A 24318-nucleotide genomic window follows, 5' to 3' on the forward strand; every position below is an offset into this window, starting at 1 on the left:
CTAAAGGAGGAGGGGCTGAGGAATGAATGATTGAATTATTCACGGCAATCTGGAGCAGAAGACAGCGGCCAAGCCCGGGGCGCGGAGGCGGAGTCCGGGTCGGACCCGACTGCCAGAATTGGCCGGAGGTCCCACGTCAGTCAGTGGCCAGGCCCCGAACCCTCGCCTCATTCGTCGCCCCGCCCACCGCGGGTCGGTCGGCTACGCCTTCAGCGTTTTTATTCAGGCTGCGCCAGTGCGGGTCTGATTCAAAATCCGCAGACCCACCGAGGATCTGACCCGCTAACGAAAACCTCGACGCCGGCGTCCTACAGTCAAGGAGACGCCGGAGCCACAGGCTGAACCGGCCATCTGACAGACCCTCCCGCCGGGAATGCTTCCGGGGCAGGGGGCGGGGCTGACGGAAGTGGCCGGCAGCCGTCTGTGGTTCGTTGTTTAAGCGGCTGACGGGAAGGAGAAGCCCAAGCTCCTGCGGCGCCGCGGGGCGGCAGTCACGACCTGAGCCGGGGCCGCTGCTAACCTCTGGACGAGCCACAAGCCAGGAGTACCGGCTGCAGAGCGGAGGGGCGAGACGCCCGCTCGCCTTCTGATCTCATCATGTCGCGGGGCTCCATCGAGATTCCCCTCCGGGACACTGACGAGGTAAGTGTCGAGTATGGGGGAGGGTGGGGACTGTGAACTTGGACGATCCACACCTTCCCCCTTCTTTTCACTTCGCCTCCAAAGCGAGATCCCCACCTTCTCCCCCAGGATCCCAGGTCGAAATCCCCGACCGAAGCCGCAATCACCTCCTACCCCAGCTCCTGCCCCTTTTCAGGCTGGCAACATCACGTCCCCGCAGCCTTGGGGCCACCCCGAGGAGTTCTTGAAAGTTCCTTTCCTACCTGTTCGTATGTGACAGCACTCTGCTCTTCCTAATTTGTCGGACGCAGGGGTGTGAGAGTGCACATAAATTGTTAAGGCGCCTCACAGGTAAAAGGTGGGCGCTGATGTCACCGTGGTCTCTGCTGCTCAAACTATCTTTCCCTGAGGATACATAGGATGTCGCCCTTCATCCCTTAGAAACTCGAGCCTGTCATGGTGCACTGTGTCCGCCACACACGGCTCCAACGGCGAAATGGAGACCCCGAGATCTACCCGCCACGGTGTGCTGATAGAATTAACCCTCTTCCCCTTCGGTTCGCCTCAGCATGGGTACCCTGTGGCTTGTCTGAGTAAAGCCCTCAGCATTGATGTTGTCTATATCCAGTATATCTCATACTCTCATTTTTGTTTGATTGAGATAAAATATTGAGCTATAACTGACTTAGCATAAAATCCACTGGTTTTCAGTAGTATTGTTGTAAAGTTGTGTGACCATCATCATCTATCAAATTCCAGAACATTTGCCTACTGTTAATTTTTGTGCCCACATTCAGGAGTGTGTGTGACACACAAATGCTGTCTCCCTGATGAATGTGTCCAGTGACATTCAACTTCGCATTGCCTCTAGGATTGTGCTTCTCAAGTAGTCAGGCCTATGGCATCAGAGTCTCAGGGGTGCTTGTCTGCACTTCACCGGGATTATATGTTAGGCAGGGTTTTGTTTTGTTCTTCTTGAGTAAGCAACACTTTTGTAACATTTTATAGTTCTGGTGATTTGAAGACATCTAGCAGTATTTGTTGGCTTCTCTATGCTTTTACCTTAATATTTTCATATGCCCTATTTGACATGTGTGCCTTAAATATGTCTTAACATATATACTTGCTCAGCCTTATGGCAAGTGAACACAAACCCTATGTATATCCATATTGATGTATATTCTGAAAAGCAGAAAAGAAGATATGTGAATTTGAAGAAATAAGAGTCAAAACCTGTATTTTGTGTTTTAGGTCATTGAACTTGACTTCGATCAGTTACCGGAGGGAGATGAAGTTATCAGTATTCTGAAACAGGAACACACACAACTGCACATATGGATTGCTTTGGCGGTCAGTGTTTATGTAACAAATATTTTTTATATGTTGACTGGGAAAAATATTTGGTTTCTATTTTCAGATATAGTAATAGCCAGCTTGGGAGCAGGATAAGTAAATTGTACCATATGTATGGAAGTTAATTGTATTACCATTTATGGAATAAGAAGGCCAGTTTCCTAAATGATATACTACTCCACTGGTAAATTAGTATATGTTGGTAAAAGCAAAATTCATTTAAGTTAAATAGTACTCTGTACTGTGTATTTGATTATTTATAAATTACTCTGTGAAGACTGGCTTATGATTTGTAGATAATCTGAGAAAAGACAAGGTGCTACCATGTAAACATTGTTACTTAACATTGTTTTCCCATAAAATAGTGTAGAAGGTGATTATATTCCAGGCTAACTCACAAAATCCCTTTGGATGAAGTTTATCTCAGGCTTCTTTTTTGTCCTGTTCAGTCCCTTCCATAACATAAACCCTACTGGAGATTCTCAAGAGAATCACCTCAGCCTAAAATTCTAACACCCTTCACTCTCCCCAGCACCAACTGCCTAATGTTTCCTTTTTATGAGAGCATCATAATAAATTATTCTGGTACTGTAATATAGGATATACTAAGATCATTTGTTTTAAGCAAGTGTGCCCAGGTCCCTTTTGTGTAAAGATACATAGGAGGCTCCTCCTATTATCTTGAAAGGAGAAGTTGATCTACAATTGGGCTTATATCCAATGCTCAAGCTTAACTGTTAAGAATTTATTAGATAAGGATTTGCAGAGAAATATTTTTAGTGACAATAGTGCCTTTCTGAAGTGTGAAGTTTTCCTGGTCTATGGAGAACCAGCCACTAATGCTTGTCATGCAGTTTTTAAAGTCAGAGGGGAATTTAGATTTTCTTTAGCACAAATGCCTCCTTGAGCAGCACTTACAGGAAAAATGGGGGATTGTAGGGTTAGTGCACCTGTGGTAAGATTGATGAAACATCGTGGGCTGTAGAGTGTTACAGAGAAAAGAGTGTATAGGCTTTGGAATTAGAGAGGCCTTTGTGCAAATTCCCACTTGGCTGCTAACTAGCTGTGTGACCTTAGACAAATGATTGCCTTCTCATCTAAAATGTGGGGATCTTAGCATTCATTTTAAGGGTGATTATACAGATTAGAAATAAGTATATAAAGCTCCTGGCATAATCTGTGGCCCACAGTAGGTGGGTAATAAATGATGGATCTTCCTTTTAGTATTATTGAATGAAACAGATGCCCAGGGATGTTATCCAGCAGGCCCTAAGTCATGGATAATTTTGATAGATCTAGAACCAGAACCTAAGTTTTCTGTTTAGAATTCTATATCCCCCTCATTATTGCTTTTTCTCTTGGGCTCTGATTTAGTTTGAAATCAACTATCGCTAGGTAAGTAGTAATTTGGAAACATATGGTGATTATCACTTTTTTAACAACTTTATTAGGCATAATTCACCTACAATAAGCTGCACATATTTGACATGTGCCATTTGAGAAGTTTTAGCATATTTCACACCTGTGAAATCACCACTACATTCAAGATAATGAATATACCCATCACCCCCCAAAACCTTCCTCCAAACTCTTCCCCACACCCCATAGTGCTCAGTCAATCCTTGATCTGCTTTTTGTTTCTAAAGAGTGCATGTTCTACAGTTTTTATACAAATGGAATCATTACAGTATGTACTCTCTTTGGTCTGGCTTCTCTCACACAGCATAATTATCTTGAGACTTATCCACATTGTAGCATGTATCAGTGGTTCTTTCTTCTGCCGAGCAGCAGCCGTTGTACAGATAGACCACAGCTTGTTTGTCTATTCACCTGTTGATCAACAATTGAGTTGTTTCCAGTTTTTGGCTATTACAAACAGAGTTGCTATAAATGTTTGTGTGTAGCTATTTGTATGGACATATGCTTTAATTAATTCTAATTTGATTCTTTACCTTTTAGCTGGAATATTACAAGCAAGGAAAAACAGAAGAGTTTGTAAAGTTGTTGGAAGCAGCACGTATAGATGGCAATTTGGACTATAGAGACCATGAGAAAGACCAGATGACTTGCTTGGATACATTGGCAGCCTATTATGTACAACAGGCTCGGAAGGAAAAGAATAAGGACAATAAGAAAGATCTTATTACACAGGCAACCCTGTTGTATACCATGGCTGATAAAATTATTATGTATGATCAGGTAAATAAGTCAGATTTCTTTGAATTCATGAAAGAGGAAAGAATACCACATGAGAGTAAAATGTGTGTGTGATAGGCAATGGAATTTTTTTTTTTTTGGAAAGAATTTTTCTTAACATGGTCGATAATAAAAATATCAAAAGAAGAATTCCCTGTTAAAATTGGAATTTCTTTGGTTGTTGTACTGTTGAAGTAATGTGGGCAAATTTAGCATGTATAAAACTTATCCACAGGTTGAGTCAGTAATTCCGTCATCTCCGGGTGAATTTCAAGCATATTTTTAAAAATTTTTTATTTAAATTCGATTTAATTAACATGTACTGTATTAGTTTCAGAGGTAGAGTTTAGTGTTTCATCAGTTGCATATAATACCCAGTGCTCATTACATCAAGTGCCCTCCTTAATGCCCATCACCCAGTTTCCCCATCCCCCCACCAACCTCCCCTCCAGCAGCCCTCAGTTGTTTGTTTCCTGTGATTAAGAGTCTCTGTGATTTGCCTCCCTCTCTGTTTTCATCTTATTTTATTTTTCCTTCCCTTCGCCTGTGTTTGTCTGATTTGTTTCTTAAATTCCACATATATGGGGCACCTGGGTGGCTCAGTCGTTAAGTGTCTGCCTTCGGCTCAGGGTGTGATCCTGGGGTTCTGGGATCGAGCCCCACATCAGGCTCCTCTGCTGTGAGCCTGCTTCTTCCTCTCCCACTCCCCCTGCTTGTGTTCCCTCTCTCACTAGCTGTCTCTCTCTGTCAAATAAATAAATAAATAAAATCTTAAAAAAAAAAAAAATTCCACATATGAGTAAAATCGCGGTATTTGTCTTTCTCATTTCACTTAGCATGATACCCTCTGGTTCCATCCATGTCGTTGCAAATGGCAAGATTTAATTCCTTTTGGTAGCTAAGTAATACTCCATTGTATATATATATATACACCACATCTTTATCCATTCATCTGTTGATGGACATCTGGGCTTCATATTTTGGCTATTGTGGAAGAATGAACTTTTCTTTTTGTCATTGTTCCTGGCACAGAAGACTTGCATTTCTGGATAATTTCTTGATTTGTAATTAAGAATTGCCCATTGGTAGTTTTTAAACACATTACAGTTGATAGAGGAATTTATGTGATACTCTACCTCCTTCCTATATGGTTTTCATTTTAGTGTTACACATTCATGTTAAATTGTGTTTGCTCCTTGGTAAAGTCAAGTCTAAGATGATATATTACTTTTTCAGAACCATTTGTTGGGAAGAGCCTGTTTCTGCCTACTTGAAGGTGACAAAATGGATCAGGCTGATGCGCAGTTTCATTTTGTACTCAACCAGTCTCCAAATAATATCCCAGCCCTTCTTGGTAAGTCATTTTTGGCAACCATCTTAGGAAACTATCTTTCATCATATGCCTGTAATATATTTCTTTGACTGGGCTGGACAGCAATGTAGAAGAGCTTTACTTTATAAAAATGAAACTATCTGCAATACATCATTGTTTCTTTTGAAGTTACAATCACAGACCTGTACCCCTGAAACAAATAATACATTATATGTTAATTATATTATCCAGTTCTAAAGAGTCAACAAGCAATGTCTATTTGGACAACTATAAGCTATTTTAATTGTTTTATACCATTTAACAGGATTCTTTTATTTATAGGCATAAATTAATATATCCTTACGGAAAACAAGTTTAAATATGAAATCATTTTCACCATTTTCAAGTATTATTCAGAGATGTATGGATTTAGGTGAGTTTATATAGAACATGTGAGACTTGTGTTCTTTAATCAATGCATGTTTATTTTTTAAAATTATTACAGGTAAAGCTTGCATTTCATTCAACAAGAAGGATTACAGAGGAGCTCTTGCTTACTATAAGAAAGCATTGCGTACTAACCCAGGATGTCCAGGTAAGAAAAAAACTTTATTTGAAGTCTAAGCTATATGTGATCCAACTGAAAATATTGAGGATTTGGCAGTTGCCTAGGAAGTTAGTTGTGAAAAGATGCTATGGGGTTGTTGAAATGACAGAATTGAAATTTAAAAAAATATATTATGTTTGATCCAAAAGCTGAATAGCAGATCTTATTTTTTTTTTTAAGATTTATTTATTTTAGAGAGAGAGAGAGAGCAAACATGCATGAGTGGGGGTGAGAGGCAGAGGGAGAGAATCTTTAAGTAGACTCCCTGCTGAGCATGGAGCCAATGCAGGGCTTGATCTCATGACCCATGAGATCGTGACTTGAGCTGAAACCAAGATTCAGAAGCTTAACCAACTGAGATACCCAGGCATCCCTAGCAGATCATATTATAATCTTTTTGCTTTATACTATTTGTCTATTGAAAATCTCAGTCATTTACAAATCTTATTGATCAACTGTGCCAGGTATTGTTCTAGACCGAAGGAATGCAGCAGTAAACCAAAAAGACAAAAGTCCCTGCCTTGGGGTGCCTGGGTGGCTCAGTGGATTGAGCGTCAGACTCTTGGTTTTGGCTTAGGTCATGATCTTGGGGTCATGGGATCGAGCCCCATGTCGGGCTCCACACTCAGCAGGGAGTCTGATGGAGATTGTCTCTCTCTCCCTCTGACCCTCCCCCTGCTCACTCATTCTCTCTGGAATGGATAAAAAAATCCTAAAAAAAAAAAAATTCCCTGCCCTCGTGGAATTCATTTTGCAGTGGGGAAGATAAAATGAGTAAAATATATCCTGCATAAGATAGCAGTAAAAGGAAAGTAAAGCAGAAAAGGTGTATGAGAAGAATTGGGAGATTGCTTAGAAAGGTTGACCAGGGAGTGCCTGGGTGGCTCAGTCAGTTAAGCATATGACTCTTGATTTTGATTTGGGTCATGATCTCACGGTTGTGAGGTCAAGTCTTGCGTTGGGCTCTGCACTGGGTGTAGAACCTGCTTAAGATTCTCTCTCTTGGGGAATCTGGGTGGCTGAGTCGGTTAAGCATCTGACTCTTGATTTCAGCTCAGGGGCGTGGCATCAAGCCCCGCATTGGGCTCTGTGCTCAGTGGGGAGCCTGTTTCTCCCTCTTTCCTCTGCCCCTCCCCCTGCTCATGCTCTGTTTCTGTCTCAAATAAATAAAATCTTAAAAAAAAAAAAAAAGATTCTCTCTCTCCCCTTCTGCTTCCCCCGCCACCAAAAAAAAGAAAGGTTGACCAGGAAAATGGTAACAATTAAGTAAAGACCTTAAAATAATAGACATATAGATATATGGAAGAAGATTATTCCCAGAGAGAGAGAACAAGAGGTATAAAGGTCCTGAGAAAAGAGTTGGTCTAGCAAGTTTGAAGAACGGTGAAAAAGCTCTCTCCATCTGGAATGGAGAGAGAAAATGAAGAGGAAAAGTAGTAAGAATTGGGTCAAAGATAGAACCAGGGACCAATCATGTAAGGCGTCATAGATTATTATTATTATAAGCACTTATGCTTTTACTTTGATAGACATAGGAAGCCACTCGAGGGCTTTGGGCAAAGGAGTAAGTAATGAATGATCTTACTTATATATATATTTTTAAAGATTTTATTTATTTAACAGAGAGAGACAGCCAGCGAGAGAGGGAACACAAGCAGGGGGAGTGGGAGAGGAAGAAGCAGGCTCCTAGCAGAGAAGCCTGATGTGGGGCTCGATCCCAGAACGCAGGGATCACACCCTGAGCCGAAGGCAGACACTTAACAACTGCGCCACCCAGGCGCCCCTGATCTTACTTATATTTAAAAGGATCATTTGGGCTTCTGGGTTGAGACTAGAGTGGGTCAGGAGGGCAAGGACAGAAATGGGGAGACCAGGTAGAAGGCTTTGGCAGTCGTGTAGGTCAGAGATGATTGCGGCTTGCACTAGGTAATAGTAGAGGAGCAAGTGATTGGAATCTATATGTTTTGAAGGAAGAACTGACAGAGTAGATGTGATGTATGAGACAAAGGAGGAATCAAAGGGTAACTCCTTGTAAGAGTAGAGTTACATTTTAGTACATCTGGAAAATAGTTCAAGACAAATTAGTTTTAGACATGAAAATTTTAAAATACCTTTTAGACCTACAAGTGGAGAGGTCAGGAGTGCTGTTGTTCAGGAAAGAGGTCTGAGCTGAAGTAATTAACTTGGAAGTCATCAACATGTAGGTGGTACATAAAGCCATGAAACTATGAGGTCACCAGGGGAGTGAGTAGAGATAGAAAAAGGTCCGAGGATGGTGTTCTAGGGCACTGTGACATTGTAGAGGTTAGGGAAATGAAGAAGAACCAACAAAGGAGCCTGAGAAGGAGCAGCCAGAGATGTAAGAGGAAAAGAGAGTAAGGGCAGTGTCCTTGAAGTCAAATGTAAAATGTTTCCAGGACAGGGTCAGACACTGTCCCATTCTATTGTTAGGTCAAGTAAAATAGGAACCCAGAATTGACCATTGAATTCAGCAGCATAGTAATCGTTAGTGACCTTGATAAAAGCAGTTTTACTGGAATGGTGGGGGTGAGATCCTCGGTGGAATACATTTAAGAGAAAATGGAAAAGGAGAGTTAGAGAGGCAGCAACTATAGCTAGATCTTTCAAGCAGTTTTACTATCAAGGGAAGAATAGGAATGGGTTGACAATTGGAAAGGGAAATGGAATCAAGAGAGGATTTTTTTTTTTAAGATGGGAGAACGTATGTATATGAGAATGATGTAGTAGAGAGAGAAAATTTGATAATGCAGGAAAAATAGGTGACGGTTGCTGGAGCAGTGTCCTTAAATAGATGAGAAGGGTAAGATCCAGTGACCAGTGGGGAGGTTGGCCCTTCATGGGAACATGGTGGAGTTTTGGCATGGCCTTGAAGTTGGGTAGCAAGTATAAGCATAGCTCTGAAGGAATGACAGTATGTGCACATAGTCACAATGTTGAATGCCTTCATGAAACTTTTTGCTGTCTTTAAAAATTGCTCTTTGAAAATTAGATCTTGAAGGTACAGTGTAGCCAGGAGTGCAAGAAAAATACCAGTATTGTAGGTATTCTGTTCATGGTGAGAAAGGGGGTGGGCAGTATGGTATAATATCCACTGAAACTAAATTCATGATATACCAAAAGATTTTATAGTGTAGTTATACTGAGGTTAATTTTGAGATTTTGCAACTAAAAGAGAATATTTAATCATTTTGTTTAATTCAAACCCTAAAAATGTCCCAGTTTGACAGATTGACTATTTTTTTTAGCGGAAGTTCGTTTAGGAATGGGCCATTGCTTTGTGAAACTTAACAAACTGGAGAAAGCTCGTCTGGCATTCAGCAGAGCCCTGGAACTCAATTCCAAATGTGTGGGAGCATTGGTTGGATTGGCTGTACTAGAACTCAACAATAAAGAGGTATGTGAATGAAAAAATTCTTTCGTGACTGATCTGTCAGGCTCACTATGCTTATCTAAAACTCTTGAGACCAGAGTGTTTTAGACGTCAAGATTGCAGATAATAGAAATGTCATATGATGCCTGCACTGCATAATATCTAACACCCAGGTATTAGGACACCACCCCAAATGCAAACTTATATTTCTGTGTTGGAATGAGTGACTGTTCACACTAATAGGATAACCCCACAATTTAGGTAAAGTTTTGCCCCCATGTAAGCTTGCTCTAAGATTACCAAACAACTTGTTTTTTAAGAAGTTTTTGAATTTCAGAATTTCAGGTAAGCAGTTGTACGACGTTTGTCAGTTTGGAATGCTTTCCATCGCAAGTAACAAAAAGCCTACTGCAGTGACTTAAACATGAGGGTTTTTATCGTCTACCAAACCAGCTATCTAAGGTCTTGGATTTGGCACCTCAGTATCCTCAAACCCAGAATTTTACATCTTTCTGTCCTTCCTTAGTATGTGGATTTTCCTCCTCATGTCTGTCACCTCATAGTTGCAAGATAGCTGCTGTCTTTCCAGGCTCTTGTTATTTCATCAACCTTATATAGAGGGAGGAAAGGGAAAGGATAAACGGCTTTCTCTTAGAGCAGTTCTATCCCCGTCATGCTTCCCCTTGTGTGTAATTGTCTAGACAGGGTTGTCAGAGTTTCTTAGCCTTAGCTAAGCTACCTATTGACTTCTGGAGCTAGGTAATTTTTTGTTGTGGGAAATTATCCTACCCATTGGTAGGACGTTTAGCAGCATCCCTGACCTCTGGCCACTAAATGCCAGCGTGTCCTACCTGTTGTGATAATGAAAAATGACATCGCCCCCAGTTTAGAACCACTGCCTTAGGCTGATCCCCAGAGAAGGGAAATAGATTATCTTGACTGGTTTAGATCAATCATCATTCATCCCCTGGGGTTTGAGAAGAGGAAGAAGGAATTTTCCTTCCTGAAATTAAAAGATCACAAGCTGCAAAGTCTGGACTCTATTAACACAGTAAGGGGGGTAAACTGGCTGTTGGGTAATCCGCAGACATCTGCCACATCAAGAAGACAGCCAGGATCTATAAAAATACCAAAGGTGGCTGATTGTGAGGGAAGTTCTAACAATTTAATTCACTATTAGAAATTTTTTTTTTATCCCTGCTGAAGGTTAACTGAAACGAGCTATATTTTGGTATCTGAACTTAGATTTATATAACCTTATTTCTTCAGACTATAAAGAAAACTTTGAGAAAAATGCTAAGTAAGTAATGACGCTGTTGTCATTGTTTTTCTTTTAGGCTGATTCCATCAAAAATGGTGTCCAGCTTCTTTCCAGAGCCTATACTATTGATCCTAGCAACCCCATGGTATTGAACCACTTGGCAAATCACTTTTTCTTCAAAAAGGTAAGAGAAGTCAATTTATTAAAGTTGTTTGCTTTTAAATCCTGATTTGTTTTTCTGTTCTGCAGTTGATACTTTTTTTAACTTGGAATAAAATTGAAAATGTCGAGTTTTTTTCAAATTAAAATTTGTATTAGTTAATTGGGGGTGGGTATGTTTGTTCACTTACTCATTTAATATTTATTGACCCTTTATACTCTACCCAACACTGCAGTAGAGACGTGGAGATGAAAAAAGTGTGGTTTCTGCACTCGGTTCAGTTTCATAGAAAACACAGACATGTAAACAAATGTAAATATAGAAATAAAGGCCTCTATCTTGCTGTGGTAGAGAAACGAAAGAGGAGGTGACCAAGTGGTTAAGAAGGGTTTTCACCAAGAAGGAAAAGCTCTTGAACTAGGTTTTTAGGAGGAGGTCTTTAGGTAGTTGAAAGGGGAAAGGCACAGATGTAGAAATAGTCTCTAGTTTAGTAAAAGCATGGCATATGGTGGGCTCATGCTAGACAATGCATTGGATCCAGGTAGTGAGGCACTTGTGTCATTTAAGGGGTTTGGACCTACTTACATAGGTATCCAAGGAGTTATTGAAGTTTTTATTTTTGCATATTGATCAAGATATAATTTTTAGAGTTGCTACTAATTCTGTAGAAGCAGTGGTATTTTAGATTTCTTGAATACTAAATCCAAGATTTTATTGGCAAAGTTTTTATATAGTAAGTATGAAAGTTTTACTTGCCATATGGAAACCAGGTACTAAATTGTACTAGGAACTTTAATTAGATAGCAATTTAGGTAAAAGTGATAGCATATCACTGTTATTACTGCTATTAATACGCAGTCAATACTTACTAAATACCAAGTATTACTAAAAATGAATTTCATGGGGGTGCCTGGCCGGCTCAGTCAGAAGAGCATGGGACTCTTGATCTCAGTATTGTGAGTTGGAGCCCCATGTGGGGTGTAGAGATTACTTCAATAAATAAAACTTAAAAAAAATGCATTCCTGGGGCGCCTGGGTGGCACAGCGGTTGGGCGTCTGCCTTCGGCTCAGGGCGTGATCCCGGCGTTACGGGATCGAGCCCCACATCAGGCTCCTCGGCTGTGAGCCTGCTTCTTCCTCTCCCACTCCCCCTGCTTGTGTTCCCTCTCACTGGCTGTCTCTATCTCTGTCGAATAAATAAATAAAATCTTAAAAAAAAAAAAATGCATTCCATGAATTTGTAGAATAGTCAGGTAATAGTCAGAGGTTGTTAATATTATCCCCATTTTGTGGATGAATAATTGAGGCAGAGGTAATAGGCTAAGGTCACACAGCTGTTTACCATGATGCCTTATGCCTTCTGGCTATAGCAGCATACTCCCCATTCCTAATAAATTATTAATTAAGCTTTATGCTGTAACTGTTATAGAAGAAGATGGAAATGTATCTTATAAGTACTTGAAGTGTTACTGTTTCAGATAAAAGAGTTACACAAGTATGCTTTTTACTAAAAAGAAAAACAAAGGACTAATAATCCTAAATATTTGAGTACATATTTAATAATCATTGCTCACAGCTGTTAGGACAGCTTCCTTGAACCAAATGAAAATTATTCAGTTTTTAATTTTCAATGCTAGTCACCCTTCCACTGCTGAAGATAAAGTCTTGCTTTTTAACAAGCTCAAAACCTTTTAGATTATATATGTGAAATATGTAAATCAAGCCAGTCTATTTGAGTGTTACTGAACACCTGATATGTGATCAACACTGTGAAGTCATCTTGTAGTGAATATATGTCCTAAAGATTTACAGAGCATGCTTACATATGTTTTCTTGATCTGTCATCAGAGCAGCCCTAGGAGGTAAGCAGGGTATTTCTATTTCCCTTGCTATGAATAAGAAAATTGAGATTCAGCAAAGTTAGGTAACATCACTTGCCCAAATTCACTCAGTTAGCAGGTAGTACAGTTGAGATATGGCATTTTAATTCTCTGCCCACCACACTACATTGCCTCTCCTGTAGAAGAATCATTTAGCTGGGAAGAAAAGGCATTATAAATTAACATCCCAGATACTTCAGTAATTAAGTAGTAAAGTGGGTTTAGAGCTGGGAGCTATGGTGACTCCTGGAGCAGTTAACACAGACTTCCAGAAAGAACTGAGAATTAAGGTTGGTTGTTTGATCAGAAAGAGAAGCAGCTGGAATGCAGAGGGGGTTGGGGACAAAAACTGGAGGAACCAAAGAGATGTGAATAAGGATTTTAAAATGGAATGTAATCTCCAATACATTTTATGTTAAATTTCAAAATGGAACCATTTTATTCCCTAAAAGGTGTGTCATGAGCCAAAGAGTAATAAAAATAGAAAAATTAAAGTATATTCCAAACCCAACATTTGACCTTTACCCTCATCCCAGGGAGCAATATATAAATTTAGCTGAAAGGCTGTGCAACCTAATTCCAAGTGTAGAGTTTGAATCATTTGGTTCAAATTCAGGTACCACCATTATATAGTTATGTGGCTTTGGGCAAATAATTTCCCTAAACTTTAATTTCCTCACTTGTAAAACAATAATAAAACCTACTTTATAGGGTTTGAGTAGTGGCAGTTAGGATTCAATGTCATGCGCATATTAAGTACTTATCTAATGGAAAACAGTTACTATTAAGAACAGCAATCACATTATTATTCCTAATATTTTTTTAAAAAGTTGAAACTGACCATTGACCAAACAAAGGCTCTCCAGACCAGATTACTATCAAATGGATAAAATATATCCCTATTAAAACCAGAAAGTTGTTTCCTACTCCCAACATATGAACTCTGAATTTGAAACTCTCAGAAGATTAGCTCTGTAATCCAAATTAAGTCAGGTCTAATGGGAAAGTCATGACCCATGCATCTGAAGAGAGCTGAATTCAAATCCTGTCACTTAAGCTTGCTACCCTTGTGTATTTCCTTGGAGTCAGAAAAAAATTAAATCCAGATTCTAGCTTTTCCACCTTAGACAACACACTTTATTTCTTTAAGCCTCCATTTCCCCATCAATAAAATGGTAATAATGATACTCTTTGAAGGGTTTTCGACGGAGGCTAGAATAATTGTAAGTATCATACCTACCACAGTGCTTAGTATATACTAGTTCTCAATAAATTGTAACTGTTCCCTTTACTAGTAATAAGGGACTTAACCTCTCAGGTCTTCTCATCACAACAATAGGGCTGATACCTCAAAGGATTGTTGTGGGATTAAATAAAGTAATAGATGTGATGGCTAGGTGTTAAGGTCTATGTAAATGAATGTATATGCAAGGAGAATGAGAAAAATGATTCGTAATTCTGGATACAGCACTGTTATTGGTAATTTAGTGAACACATTTTATTTTATTTATTTATTTATTTTTTTAAAGATTTGATTTTATTTATTCGACAGAGATAGAGACAGCCAGCGAGAGAGGGAAACAAGCAGGGGGAGTGGGAGAGGAAGAAGCAGGCTCTTAGTGGAGGAGCCTGATGTGGGGCTCGATCCCATAACGCTGGGATCATGCCCTGAGCCAAAGGCAGACGCTTAACCGCTGTGCCACCCAGGCGCCCCTAGTGAACACATTTTAAAAATGAAATTTGAGGAAGCCTTATGATTGAGACTGTTAGAGTTGTTTGAATTGACTCAGTTGATTTCTGGATCCCATTGTTCAGGATTATAGTAAAGTCCAGCACTTGGCTCTCCATGCATTCCATAATACAGAAGTGGAGGCTATGCAAGCAGAAAGTTGTTATCAGCTGGCTAGATCATTCCACGTTCAGGTAAGATCATTTTAAACCTTCTCTAAATATCTAATTCTTTTGTTTCATAGTGTTTCAAGTCTTTTAAAAGCTTTCGCACATGAAAAGGAAGATAAACTTTTGTACATACTCTTGGTCTTGTTTGATTTTCATCTTTTAGGAAGATTATGACCAAGCCTTCCAGTACTACTATCAAGCCACACAGTTTGCTTCATCCTCTTTTGTGCTGCCATTTTTTGGTTTAGGACAAATGTATATTTATCGAGGTGACAAAGAAAATGCATCTCAGTGCTTTGAGAAAGTTTTGAAAGCTTATCCTAATAATTATGAAACTATGAAAATTCTTGGCTCGCTATATGCTGCCTCAGAAGATCAAGAAAAACGAGATATTGCCAAGGTACATTTTTAAAAATTGTAGCTATTTTCTGATAGTTATCACTAGACTGTCATGCCTCATTCTTGTTATTGCTAGTAGAGATATGATGGAAGCGGTTTTGTTAGCCGAGCTTTGTTCCGGTTGAAATAACAAACAGTTGACGTATTAAACAAGGTAGAGTAGCTACCACTATTTACCTTGACAGCCCATAGTTGCTGCAGTAAGCCTGCTTCAGCTTAATGATCTCTTTTATCCCAGGGCCATTTGAAAAAGGTCACAGAACAGTATCCTGATGATGTTGAAGCTTGGATTGAATTGGCACAGATCTTAGAACAGACTGATATACAGGTATTTTAGCAATGTTTTTGGTCTTCTATCTGATGTGTTTTTTGAAAGTGTGGTGTAGTATTTCTCCCTTTCATTTTCACTTATACCTTCTTGTTTCCACCATGAAAATACAGGGTGCCCTTTCAGCTTATGGAACAGCTACACGGATCCTTCAGGAGAAAGTGCAGGCCGATGTCCCGCCAGAGATTCTGAATAATGTGGGTGCCCTGCATTTTAGACTTGGAAATCTCGGGGAGGCAAAGGTAGGGAACTGGAAATATTCCCTTCTTACATACTGTCAAGTTGATGCACACTTTTTTAGATGGATTAACTATCTTTTAACAATGTAATTTTCGTTTCTTTCTCTTAGAAATACTTTTTGGCGTCATTGGATCGCGCAAAGGCAGAAGCTGAGCATGACGAGCATTACTATAATGCCATTTCTGTTACAACATCATATAATTTAGCCAGGCTCTATGAGGCAATGTGTGAATTCCATGAAGCAGAAAAATTATATAAAAACATCTTACGGGAACATCCTAATTATGTTGACTGTGAGAATTGTGAACTTCTTTTTTTTTTCAAGATTTTATTCGTTTGACAGAGAGCACAAGCAGGGGGAGCAGCAGGCAGAGGGAGAGCGAGAAGCAGGCTTCCCGCTGAGCAGGGAGACTGATGCAGGGCTTAATCCCAGGTCCCTGGGATCATCACCTGAGCCGAAGGCTCAGCCACCCAGGCGTCCCAAGAATTGTAAACTTTTTTTATGAATTAAAATTCCCACAACAGCAGCAAAATTCAGCCTGAAAAAAATCTTTCTTAGAACCAATAGTAAAAAAATGTGAAAGTTATAATGTCCCCTTTCCCTTGAAGGCAAATTTATGGCTTTAAAAAAACAAAACAAAACAATGCAGCTTCACTTAAATTTACGCTAGAAACTAAAAGAAATAACTAAAAACCAGTTGAACCATATATTTCATAGGGGAGGCGATCTTCAGTGGGTAAGCTACCTTTATTAGACTTTGAAGAACTCCTTGGCTTACTTGGTGATGGATGTACCTTTATGTTGCTCTTGCTCTGATTTCCTGTTAACATTTTTGCAATGTTTATAATAGTAAGAAAGAACACTATTTTATTTGGAAATAATTATTACTAAAATGTCCTACCTTGAGTTTTTACACATATTGTAAAATTTGGAAAGTTTTTAATTAAAAATAATTTATAATACTATACTTCCCTTGAAAGAACCTAAAGCTATGATATTTTGACTCTGGTTAAATCAGGAGCTATTAACTTGGCCCTGATCATGCTGTTATGGATGCAAAAGTGATTTAAAACAAGTAAGATTTTAATTGAATGCCCAGCTGAACTTGAATTGGTTTGATAGGCAATAGTAAGCCATTGTTAGTTGCCTGAGGAGAGTGACATTTTCTGGAGAAAATAACAACTTGCATTTGTGTGACACTTTCTTATTGTTGTTTAAGTGGAAGCCCACAGTTAGAGCCCAGATTTTCTAACTAGTAATCCCTAGTAGTCCATGCTTTCACTGTTTTGCCAGAAGACAAGCAGCTTTTTAAGAAAAAGTGACAGCGTGGTACATCAGAGAGAAACTGGAAACAGAACTGCTCCAAGCTTTTTAAGTAACTGTGGTGGAGATAAGAACTTGGACCAGGGTGCTAACATTGGGAATAGACAGGCAGAGATAAATCTGAGATTTCAAAGAGTGAGACTTGATGGTGACAGAGTTGCTCTTTAACTTGTTAGATTATTAATTAGTTTTATTGGTGCTTAGTATTTTTCACCTGTGGGATTTCTGTTCATTGCATGAATGAATTAACAAAATACAATCATTTTGAAAGTATGAGTTAAAAATTATGATCTTTTATAGCTAATATTTTAAACATAAAAACTTCTAAATGTATATTTTCAGGCTATCTGCGCCTAGGAGCCATGGCTAGAGATAAAGGAAATTTTTATGAGGCTTCAGATTGGTTTAAGGAAGCTCTTCAAATTAATCAGGTTGGTAGTATTAACTCTCAGGTTTGAAAAATAATATTCTCACCTTTTATTTTCATAGTAAATCAGTTTCTCATTTTAATGTCTATCATATGTCTCATATCTTGACATCTCCCTGTTTTATTTTTACTTGTTAAAGATACTAGAGAATAAAAGTCATCTAACCTCTTTGATTGTGGCCCACAGAAATAGCCTTTACATCATAGCCTAGAACGCGTGTGTATACAAACAACTAAAATCAAAGTTTTGCAAATCTTTATGTGCTGTCGCCATGTGCTGTACACTCATGACCTTCCTATATTCCATTCTGTTGCATTTCTTATGCTGATAATTATACACTAAATTGATTTTACAATTCATGAATCCATCTCCACTCTCGATTTGTAAATGTAGCTTGTAAACCTCTTCAGTAATCAGCTATCATGGAAAGGTGATTGATGACTCTGAATCCAAATTACAGATTTTGATTCTTAACACATGTGTGTTTCAGGACCATCCAGATGCTTGGTCTTTGATTGGTAATCTTCATTTAGCAAAACAAGAATGGGGTCCAGGACAGAAGAAATTTGAGAGGATATTAAAACAACCATCTACGCAGAGTGATACTTACTCTATGCTGGCGCTTGGCAACGTCTGGCTCCAGACTTTGCATCAGCCCACCCGGGATCGAGAAAAGGTAATTACTTTTTGTCTCTTCATTTTTTTTTCCTTTTTGTCTCTTTAAAACAAAACTGACACTTGACTCCTGTTTGAATTTTGTTTTATAATGCTTGTTTCTTTTTATAGGAAAAGCGCCATCAGGATCGTGCTCTGGCCATCTATAAACAAGTACTCAGAAATGATGCAAAGAATCTGTATGCTGCTAATGGCATAGGTGATTATAAGACACGGGCAACTGTAGTGATGTGTGAAATAAGTGCTTTCACAGGAATGTTTGTAGATCATAATTTCTCCCTAAAAGTAATAAACATAGTTGTTTTAAAATATGACTTTCAGTTGTTTTTCTGGCTACAATTAGAACATTCTTAAATGTGAGCCTTTTTATAATTTTAGGAGCTGTTTTGGCCCACAAAGGATATTTTCGTGAAGCTCGTGATGTATTTGCCCAAGTAAGAGAAGCAACAGCAGATATCAGTGATGTGTGGTTGAACCTAGCACACATCTACGTGGAACAGAAGCAGTATATCAGTGCCGTTCAGATGGTAACAGTTTATCTTCCAAGATGTTTTTATATTGTGTTGATCGTTGAACAGATGTTTTCTTAACCATTCTGACCCTGCCGTGGAGCATGTGATACTGTGTCTGTTCAGAGACTTACAGTCATATAATGTTAAGGCCAGTCTTTGGTGTTCAAACAGAGATATGAGTCCTGGTGCTACCCCTAATCGCATGCCTTGGGCAAAGGACATCCTCTCTGAACCAGTTTCCCCATTTATAAAATGGAGATCGTGTACCTTAAATTCACAGAATTGTATGAAGATCCAGTATGAAGAGTACTAGATACCATACTTGGTACTAACATGCCTAGTATATCAGTAAGTACCCAGAAGATAGGAGGATTTAATATTTGTTTCCTTGTTTTACACTCTTCTTTCTCAGATGGGAGAAATCGAGTTTCAGAAAGGTTAAATGACATTTTGGAAAAAAAGAAAAACTCCATAGGGATTAGTTTTCATCACTGTAGAATCTTGTTAGGCTTTTTGTATTTGTGGAGAGCTTGAGCTTGAAGTTAAAAAATCGTATTTAGCATCTAGGGGTGCATGGTTTGCTCAGTAGGTAGAGCATGTGATTCTTGAGTTCAGGATTGTAAGTTTAAAATCTTTAAAAATATATATATTTAGCATCTATAGCATATTAAAAAGTAAAAAGGTTCTTAGGCTCTATGGGAAATAGTATGGTCAGAAAAAACAAGGTTCTTACTAGAGGTAGAAGACAAGTGCAGTCAGGCTCCTGGAAGTGGTTAACCTTTTGTCTAAGAAGGGTGGATATTGTTATCAAATTCAGAATATTTGAAAGGCACTAGTCACAAAGATTTATAAAATCCAGACTGCATATGGTAGTCTCAGGGGTGGTGTTTTTGGAGGTAGGGCCTTCCTGATCTGCAGAGTGATAATGTTGCCTTTTAAAAATGCAAATTAATTACCAGGGATATTCAAGGGGAAACTCTCTAACCACCTTCCATGAAAAAGATCTTACCTATGACAGGATAGGTTCCATGGTCAAAAGTGAAGTGTTCATGGCAAAATTGACACCAGTATTGCTATATATTGGTTTTGCCAAGAAGTTAACAACCACAACTGTGAGATTTCACATGCTCATTGGCAGTAGTTTCCACTGATCCTAAAGAAAGGTGGTAGAGAGATTAACCCAGAGGAGCCAGGCGTGTAACTTTTAGTAAGTTGTCAGTCAGCTGATTCTAGATAATATTGCTAGAGATATGAAAAAGGCCCTCCCATCTATTTATCCTTTCAGTGTTGGTCCGAGTTTCAAATGGAAAAACTATTTTGAGTATCTAGTTGTGGGTTTTTTGGGTTTTTTTAAAGCAGATATACATGTTGTGAAAGTGTATCCTGGCGAATGTCAAAAATCATTCTCAAATTATTCTTTAAAATTAACCACTCAATGGGGCGCCTGGGTGGCACAGTTGTTAGGCGTCTGCCTTTGGCTCAGGGCGTGATCCCGGTGCTCTGGGATCGAGCCCCACATCAGGCTCCTCCACTAAGAGCCTGCTTCTTCCTCTCCCACTCCCCCTGCTTGTGTTCCCTCTCTCGCTGGCTGTCTCTCTCTGTTAAATAAATAAATAAAATCTTAAAAAATAAATTAATTAACTAAATTAAATTAACCACTCAAAAGGTAAAATACCTTTTCACATAGCTTTAAAATCACTTGAAATCTTGTTATATGATGACAACATTATTTAATCCTTTTTGTATTTTAACTAATTTTTTCTTTTATTATAGTATGAAAACTGCCTCAGAAAGTTCTATAAGCACCAGAACACTGAAGTTGTGTTGTATTTGGCCCGGGCCCTCTTCAAGTGTGGCAAGTTACAAGAGTGCAAACAGACATTGCTAAAGGTAAGAAGAAAAACTCATTATTCTCATTTAGTTCTGTGGTGCATTGTATTTTTTTACAGTTCTGTTTTATGCATGTTCATATACATATATACGTAACACTCTATTTGGCTAAAATCCTTTTCACATCATTCGATTATATGAAGTATTTGCTTTGTTTCTTAATAGGCTAGACATGTGGCCCCCAGTGATACAGTACTTATGTTTAATGTGGCCTTGGTCCTGCAAAGATTAGCTACCTCTGTTCTGAAAGATGAAAAGAGTAATCTGAAGGAAGTACTTAATGCTGTGAAAGAACTGGAGCTTGCACATAGGTAAAGATTTTGTAGAAACAACTTTTGAAATGCTTTTTTTCTTTAAATCCATTTGTCTCGGGACACCTGGGTGGCTCACTTAAGCGTCTGCCTTCGGCTCAGGGGGTATGAGTCCCACATTGGGCTCCTTGCTCAGCAGAGAGCCTGCCTCTCCCTGTGCCTGATGCTCCCTCTGCTGTGCTCTCTCTCTCTCTGACAAATAAATAAATAAAATCATTAATCAATCAATCCATTTGTCTCAAAAGGTGCTGAAAATCATTTCCCTTCAAGAGAATTTCTATTTAGAAGCATTCCAGTGATTTTTAAGCCAAAGCAGACAGCTGCCACCAGGTGGCACCAAACTGGCCCAGTTCTTGCCAGGTTTGGATCATGTAGCCTCTGCTAGAACTGGCTGGCTAGCCTTGCAGGCTTGCCCTAGATTTTCATTAATCTGACAATAAAATGACCCAGCATTTTACACACTTGAAATTTTTAGGCTTCACTTATATTGGTTTTACTACTTATACTGGTGTGTCTTTCATGGGATATTAATTTTTATTGGGCTAAGATTATTAAGGCCTGTCCTCTTAAAATGTTGAATAGGTTTATTGAGCTTAGCTCAAAATTTACCTTCATAGGATTTGTTTCTAATTCAGTTAGTGGTGAAATCAAAACCTGACATCTCTTCAGGTTTTGTCCAACCTTATTTAAATTCTTAAATAAGCATTTCTTGCCTTGCCTGGTACATTTGTTGCAAGTATTTTCATGGCCTACACCTCCTAACCTCCATGCATATTTAGTAAATACAGTGTTTAGTAAATATTTGTTGCTTGAGCTGATTTTTGGTTATTTATGAATTTACTGAAAATATTAAATATGACTAACTTTGTGAACTTGTTTTTTATTAAACATATTGAGTGTTATATTGATGAGAGTCTTTTTTTAAGTGAGTTTCATTTATAGTTTTATTGAGATGATAGCCTTTCATGTATCAAACAGGTTCATGTAAGTCAGTCAATATGTAAACCTATTCTCAGACTATTTTTGTAGAGCCGATTAAAAATGTAAAGAGCCAGGGGCGCCTGGGTGGCGCAGTCGTTAAGCATCTGCCTTTGGCTCAGGGCGTGATCCCAACGTTCCGGGATCGAGCCCCACATCAGGCTCTTCCGCTATGAGCCTACTTCTTCCTCTCCCACTCCACTATATATAAATAAAAATGTAAAGAGCCTGTTTCATTAGAATTTTTTTTAAGCAAAGTATTTTATTTTCTCATTCCATTTAGATACTTCAGTTACTTGAGTAAAGTGGGAGACAAAATGAGATTCGATTTGGCCCTTGCTGCTACAGAAGCCAGGTAATGTTACTACTTCTGGAAGGTGACTTTGGGTGAGGCAGTGATATCAGTGTGCGCTGGGTGGCCTTCCAGGGGTCAGTCTTTCCCACTCCTCTGTGGGACTCCCCAGCCTGGGTCAAGGCTTTTTTTCTAAGGGTCCTTTCAGGGAATATGACAAAGTCAGTTTAGTACAAGTATTTAAATTGTGTGGAAAAAATACTTTTCTAGCTATCCTGACTCTTTGAGTCACATGTGAAGATAATGTTGAAAATTTTTATATTTGTACTTGGAGAGGACGCTTATACTTTGGAAAGTTACTGTAGTTGACAGTCTTGAGTTTTGAGAAAGTGAGTTAATTTTGCTAATTAAAATATCCCTTAGATATCAGCTAATGATCCTGCTTCAGACTTTTTAGTTAGTATAAGGAAAACAGATGCTCTGAGTTTTTGAACAAAAAGTGTACCAACTGCATTCATGTCTCTGTGAATCTGAAATGTTGTAGGCAATGCTCTGACTTACTGAGCCAGGCCCAGTACCATGTGGCCCGGGCACGCAAACAAGATGAAGAGGAAAGGGAATTACGGGCCAAACAAGAGCAAGAAAAGGAACTGTTAAGGCAGAAACTTCTTAAAGAACAGGTATTTATTGTGTTTGCAGTTATACTAGAACTAAAGAATTGTGTGCAGACATACACCTTGTATGTTAAAAAAGAAGTCCTTCTGATGGTCATGATATTTTTTCAACATAACATTTTGATGCAGTGTTTTCCTATTCTTTCTCCCTCATAGGAAGAGAAACGTCTCAGAGAAAAGGAAGAGCAAAAGAAACTTTTGGAACAGCGGGCCCAGTATGTAGAGAAGACCAAAAATATTCTTATGTTTACTGGAGAGACTGAAGCAACAAAAGAAAAGAAAAGAGGTGGCGGTGGTGGACGGGTAAGATGGGACTCCTGCTCATACTGATGGCCGCAGTGTCTGTTGTTTGACTCCTAGAGCTAAATATCATTGGTTGTGTTTACTCAGTGCTTAATTCTTAAGTTTGACTTCCTCCTTTGCTGAGAGACACTCTTCCAACACAGTGCTTTTGGTGGTATCCAGTACTTATAAATGCATTCCAGGGTTAGTCCAGCACGCTGTACCTCGTAGAGGCCTAAGTAGTTGATGATGTTTGACATCTGAACAGTTCATCCTAATTAGAAGTCTTTAACCTTGGGCTTCATCAAGCACCCCTTCCTTGTGACTTGGTAAAAAAAGATCTTTTGTTTGTCAAATGACTGATAGGATCTGGCCTCATTCCACCAGCCAGGAGAGAACTGATTGTAGTCATGTTTGGATTTCAGCGTTCTAAAAAGGGAGGAGAGTTTGATGAATTTGTCAACGATGATACCGACGATGACCTGCCTATATCCAAAAAGAAGAAGAGAAGAAAGGGCAGTGGTAGTGAACAAGAAGGCGAAGAAGACGAGGGTGGTGAGAGAAAGAAGAAAAAGAGGAGAAGGTATTATCAGTGTGTGTGACTAGCTTCATAAAGGTGACAAATGACCTCTCACCTGAATCTTGTGTTAGAATTCGTGAAACCTGGTGATCACTTGATCTTTCCAGACAGTGAAGCTTTTTGTTCCCCCACTTCTACTTTAATCATAATAATCCTAAGATAGACTCCACCACCAAATCCCCTGAGAACTTGGAGTCTCCACACATCTCCACAGCTTTCCTGTGAGAGCTGCAAGTTAGTCATCATTTCCTTTCTTATGTCTTCAAAATTGTAATATTTATTTGTGGGAAAATGTATGCAATTTAGAATGAGAAAACTGGGTGTGTCCACACTAATTGTCCACGTGCAATCTTAGGAAAGTCACTGAGCCTCAGTTTCCTTTGTGTAAATGGTAATAACGATGCCCACCTTGAGTTTTGCTAGATGTATAAAATGTGAATTAATGTGAAAGAAGGGACTTCGAATCTTCCCAGTGCCATTTGCTGTTAAGTGGTACCCTGCCCATCCCTCAGCTGGAGGTGCCCCTGATGTGTCCCGTTCCTCTCTTGTGGTGCTCCCCTGTCCAGGAACCTCCAGTCAGCTACCTTAGCGAGACCTGTTCTTCCCAGCCCTTCACTGCCTCTACTTGGGGAAGTGCCTCGTGAATTCTTCCAGACACAGACCTGTGGAATGGAAGCTATGATAGGACCGGTAGGCCCAGAATGAGTAGCTAGGAAGGAAGGAAG

At 39.2% G+C, this 24318-nt stretch overlaps 1 protein-coding gene across 1 annotated transcript in view; it reads left to right on the forward strand.

Moving 5' to 3' along the window:
- Nucleotides 1-428: 428 nt before the first annotated feature.
- Nucleotides 429-24318, forward strand: part of CTR9 (CTR9 homolog, Paf1/RNA polymerase II complex component) — a 28645-nt gene continuing 4755 nt past the window's right edge. Inside the window, exons 1-22 of the mRNA XM_008711941.2 lie at nucleotides 429-642; nucleotides 1873-1971; nucleotides 3934-4173; nucleotides 5407-5524; nucleotides 5988-6077; nucleotides 9356-9504; nucleotides 10818-10925; nucleotides 14597-14704; nucleotides 14844-15080; nucleotides 15318-15407; nucleotides 15521-15649; nucleotides 15757-15940; nucleotides 17314-17402; nucleotides 17890-18075; nucleotides 18186-18273; nucleotides 18453-18601; nucleotides 20360-20476; nucleotides 20642-20787; nucleotides 22049-22120; nucleotides 22602-22737; nucleotides 22888-23034; nucleotides 23439-23596. Coding sequence (XP_008710163.1) covers nucleotides 598-642; nucleotides 1873-1971; nucleotides 3934-4173; nucleotides 5407-5524; nucleotides 5988-6077; nucleotides 9356-9504; nucleotides 10818-10925; nucleotides 14597-14704; nucleotides 14844-15080; nucleotides 15318-15407; nucleotides 15521-15649; nucleotides 15757-15940; nucleotides 17314-17402; nucleotides 17890-18075; nucleotides 18186-18273; nucleotides 18453-18601; nucleotides 20360-20476; nucleotides 20642-20787; nucleotides 22049-22120; nucleotides 22602-22737; nucleotides 22888-23034; nucleotides 23439-23596 — 2885 coding nt within the window. The 5' untranslated portion in view covers nucleotides 429-597. The remainder of the gene's footprint in view (nucleotides 643-1872; nucleotides 1972-3933; nucleotides 4174-5406; nucleotides 5525-5987; nucleotides 6078-9355; nucleotides 9505-10817; nucleotides 10926-14596; nucleotides 14705-14843; nucleotides 15081-15317; nucleotides 15408-15520; nucleotides 15650-15756; nucleotides 15941-17313; nucleotides 17403-17889; nucleotides 18076-18185; nucleotides 18274-18452; nucleotides 18602-20359; nucleotides 20477-20641; nucleotides 20788-22048; nucleotides 22121-22601; nucleotides 22738-22887; nucleotides 23035-23438; nucleotides 23597-24318) is intronic.

The sequence above is a fragment of the Ursus maritimus genome, unplaced genomic scaffold (genome assembly GCF_017311325.1).
Source record: "Ursus maritimus isolate PB19 unplaced genomic scaffold, ASM1731132v1 scaffold_23, whole genome shotgun sequence".
In the NCBI taxonomy this organism is placed as follows: Eukaryota; Metazoa; Chordata; class Mammalia; order Carnivora; family Ursidae; genus Ursus; species Ursus maritimus.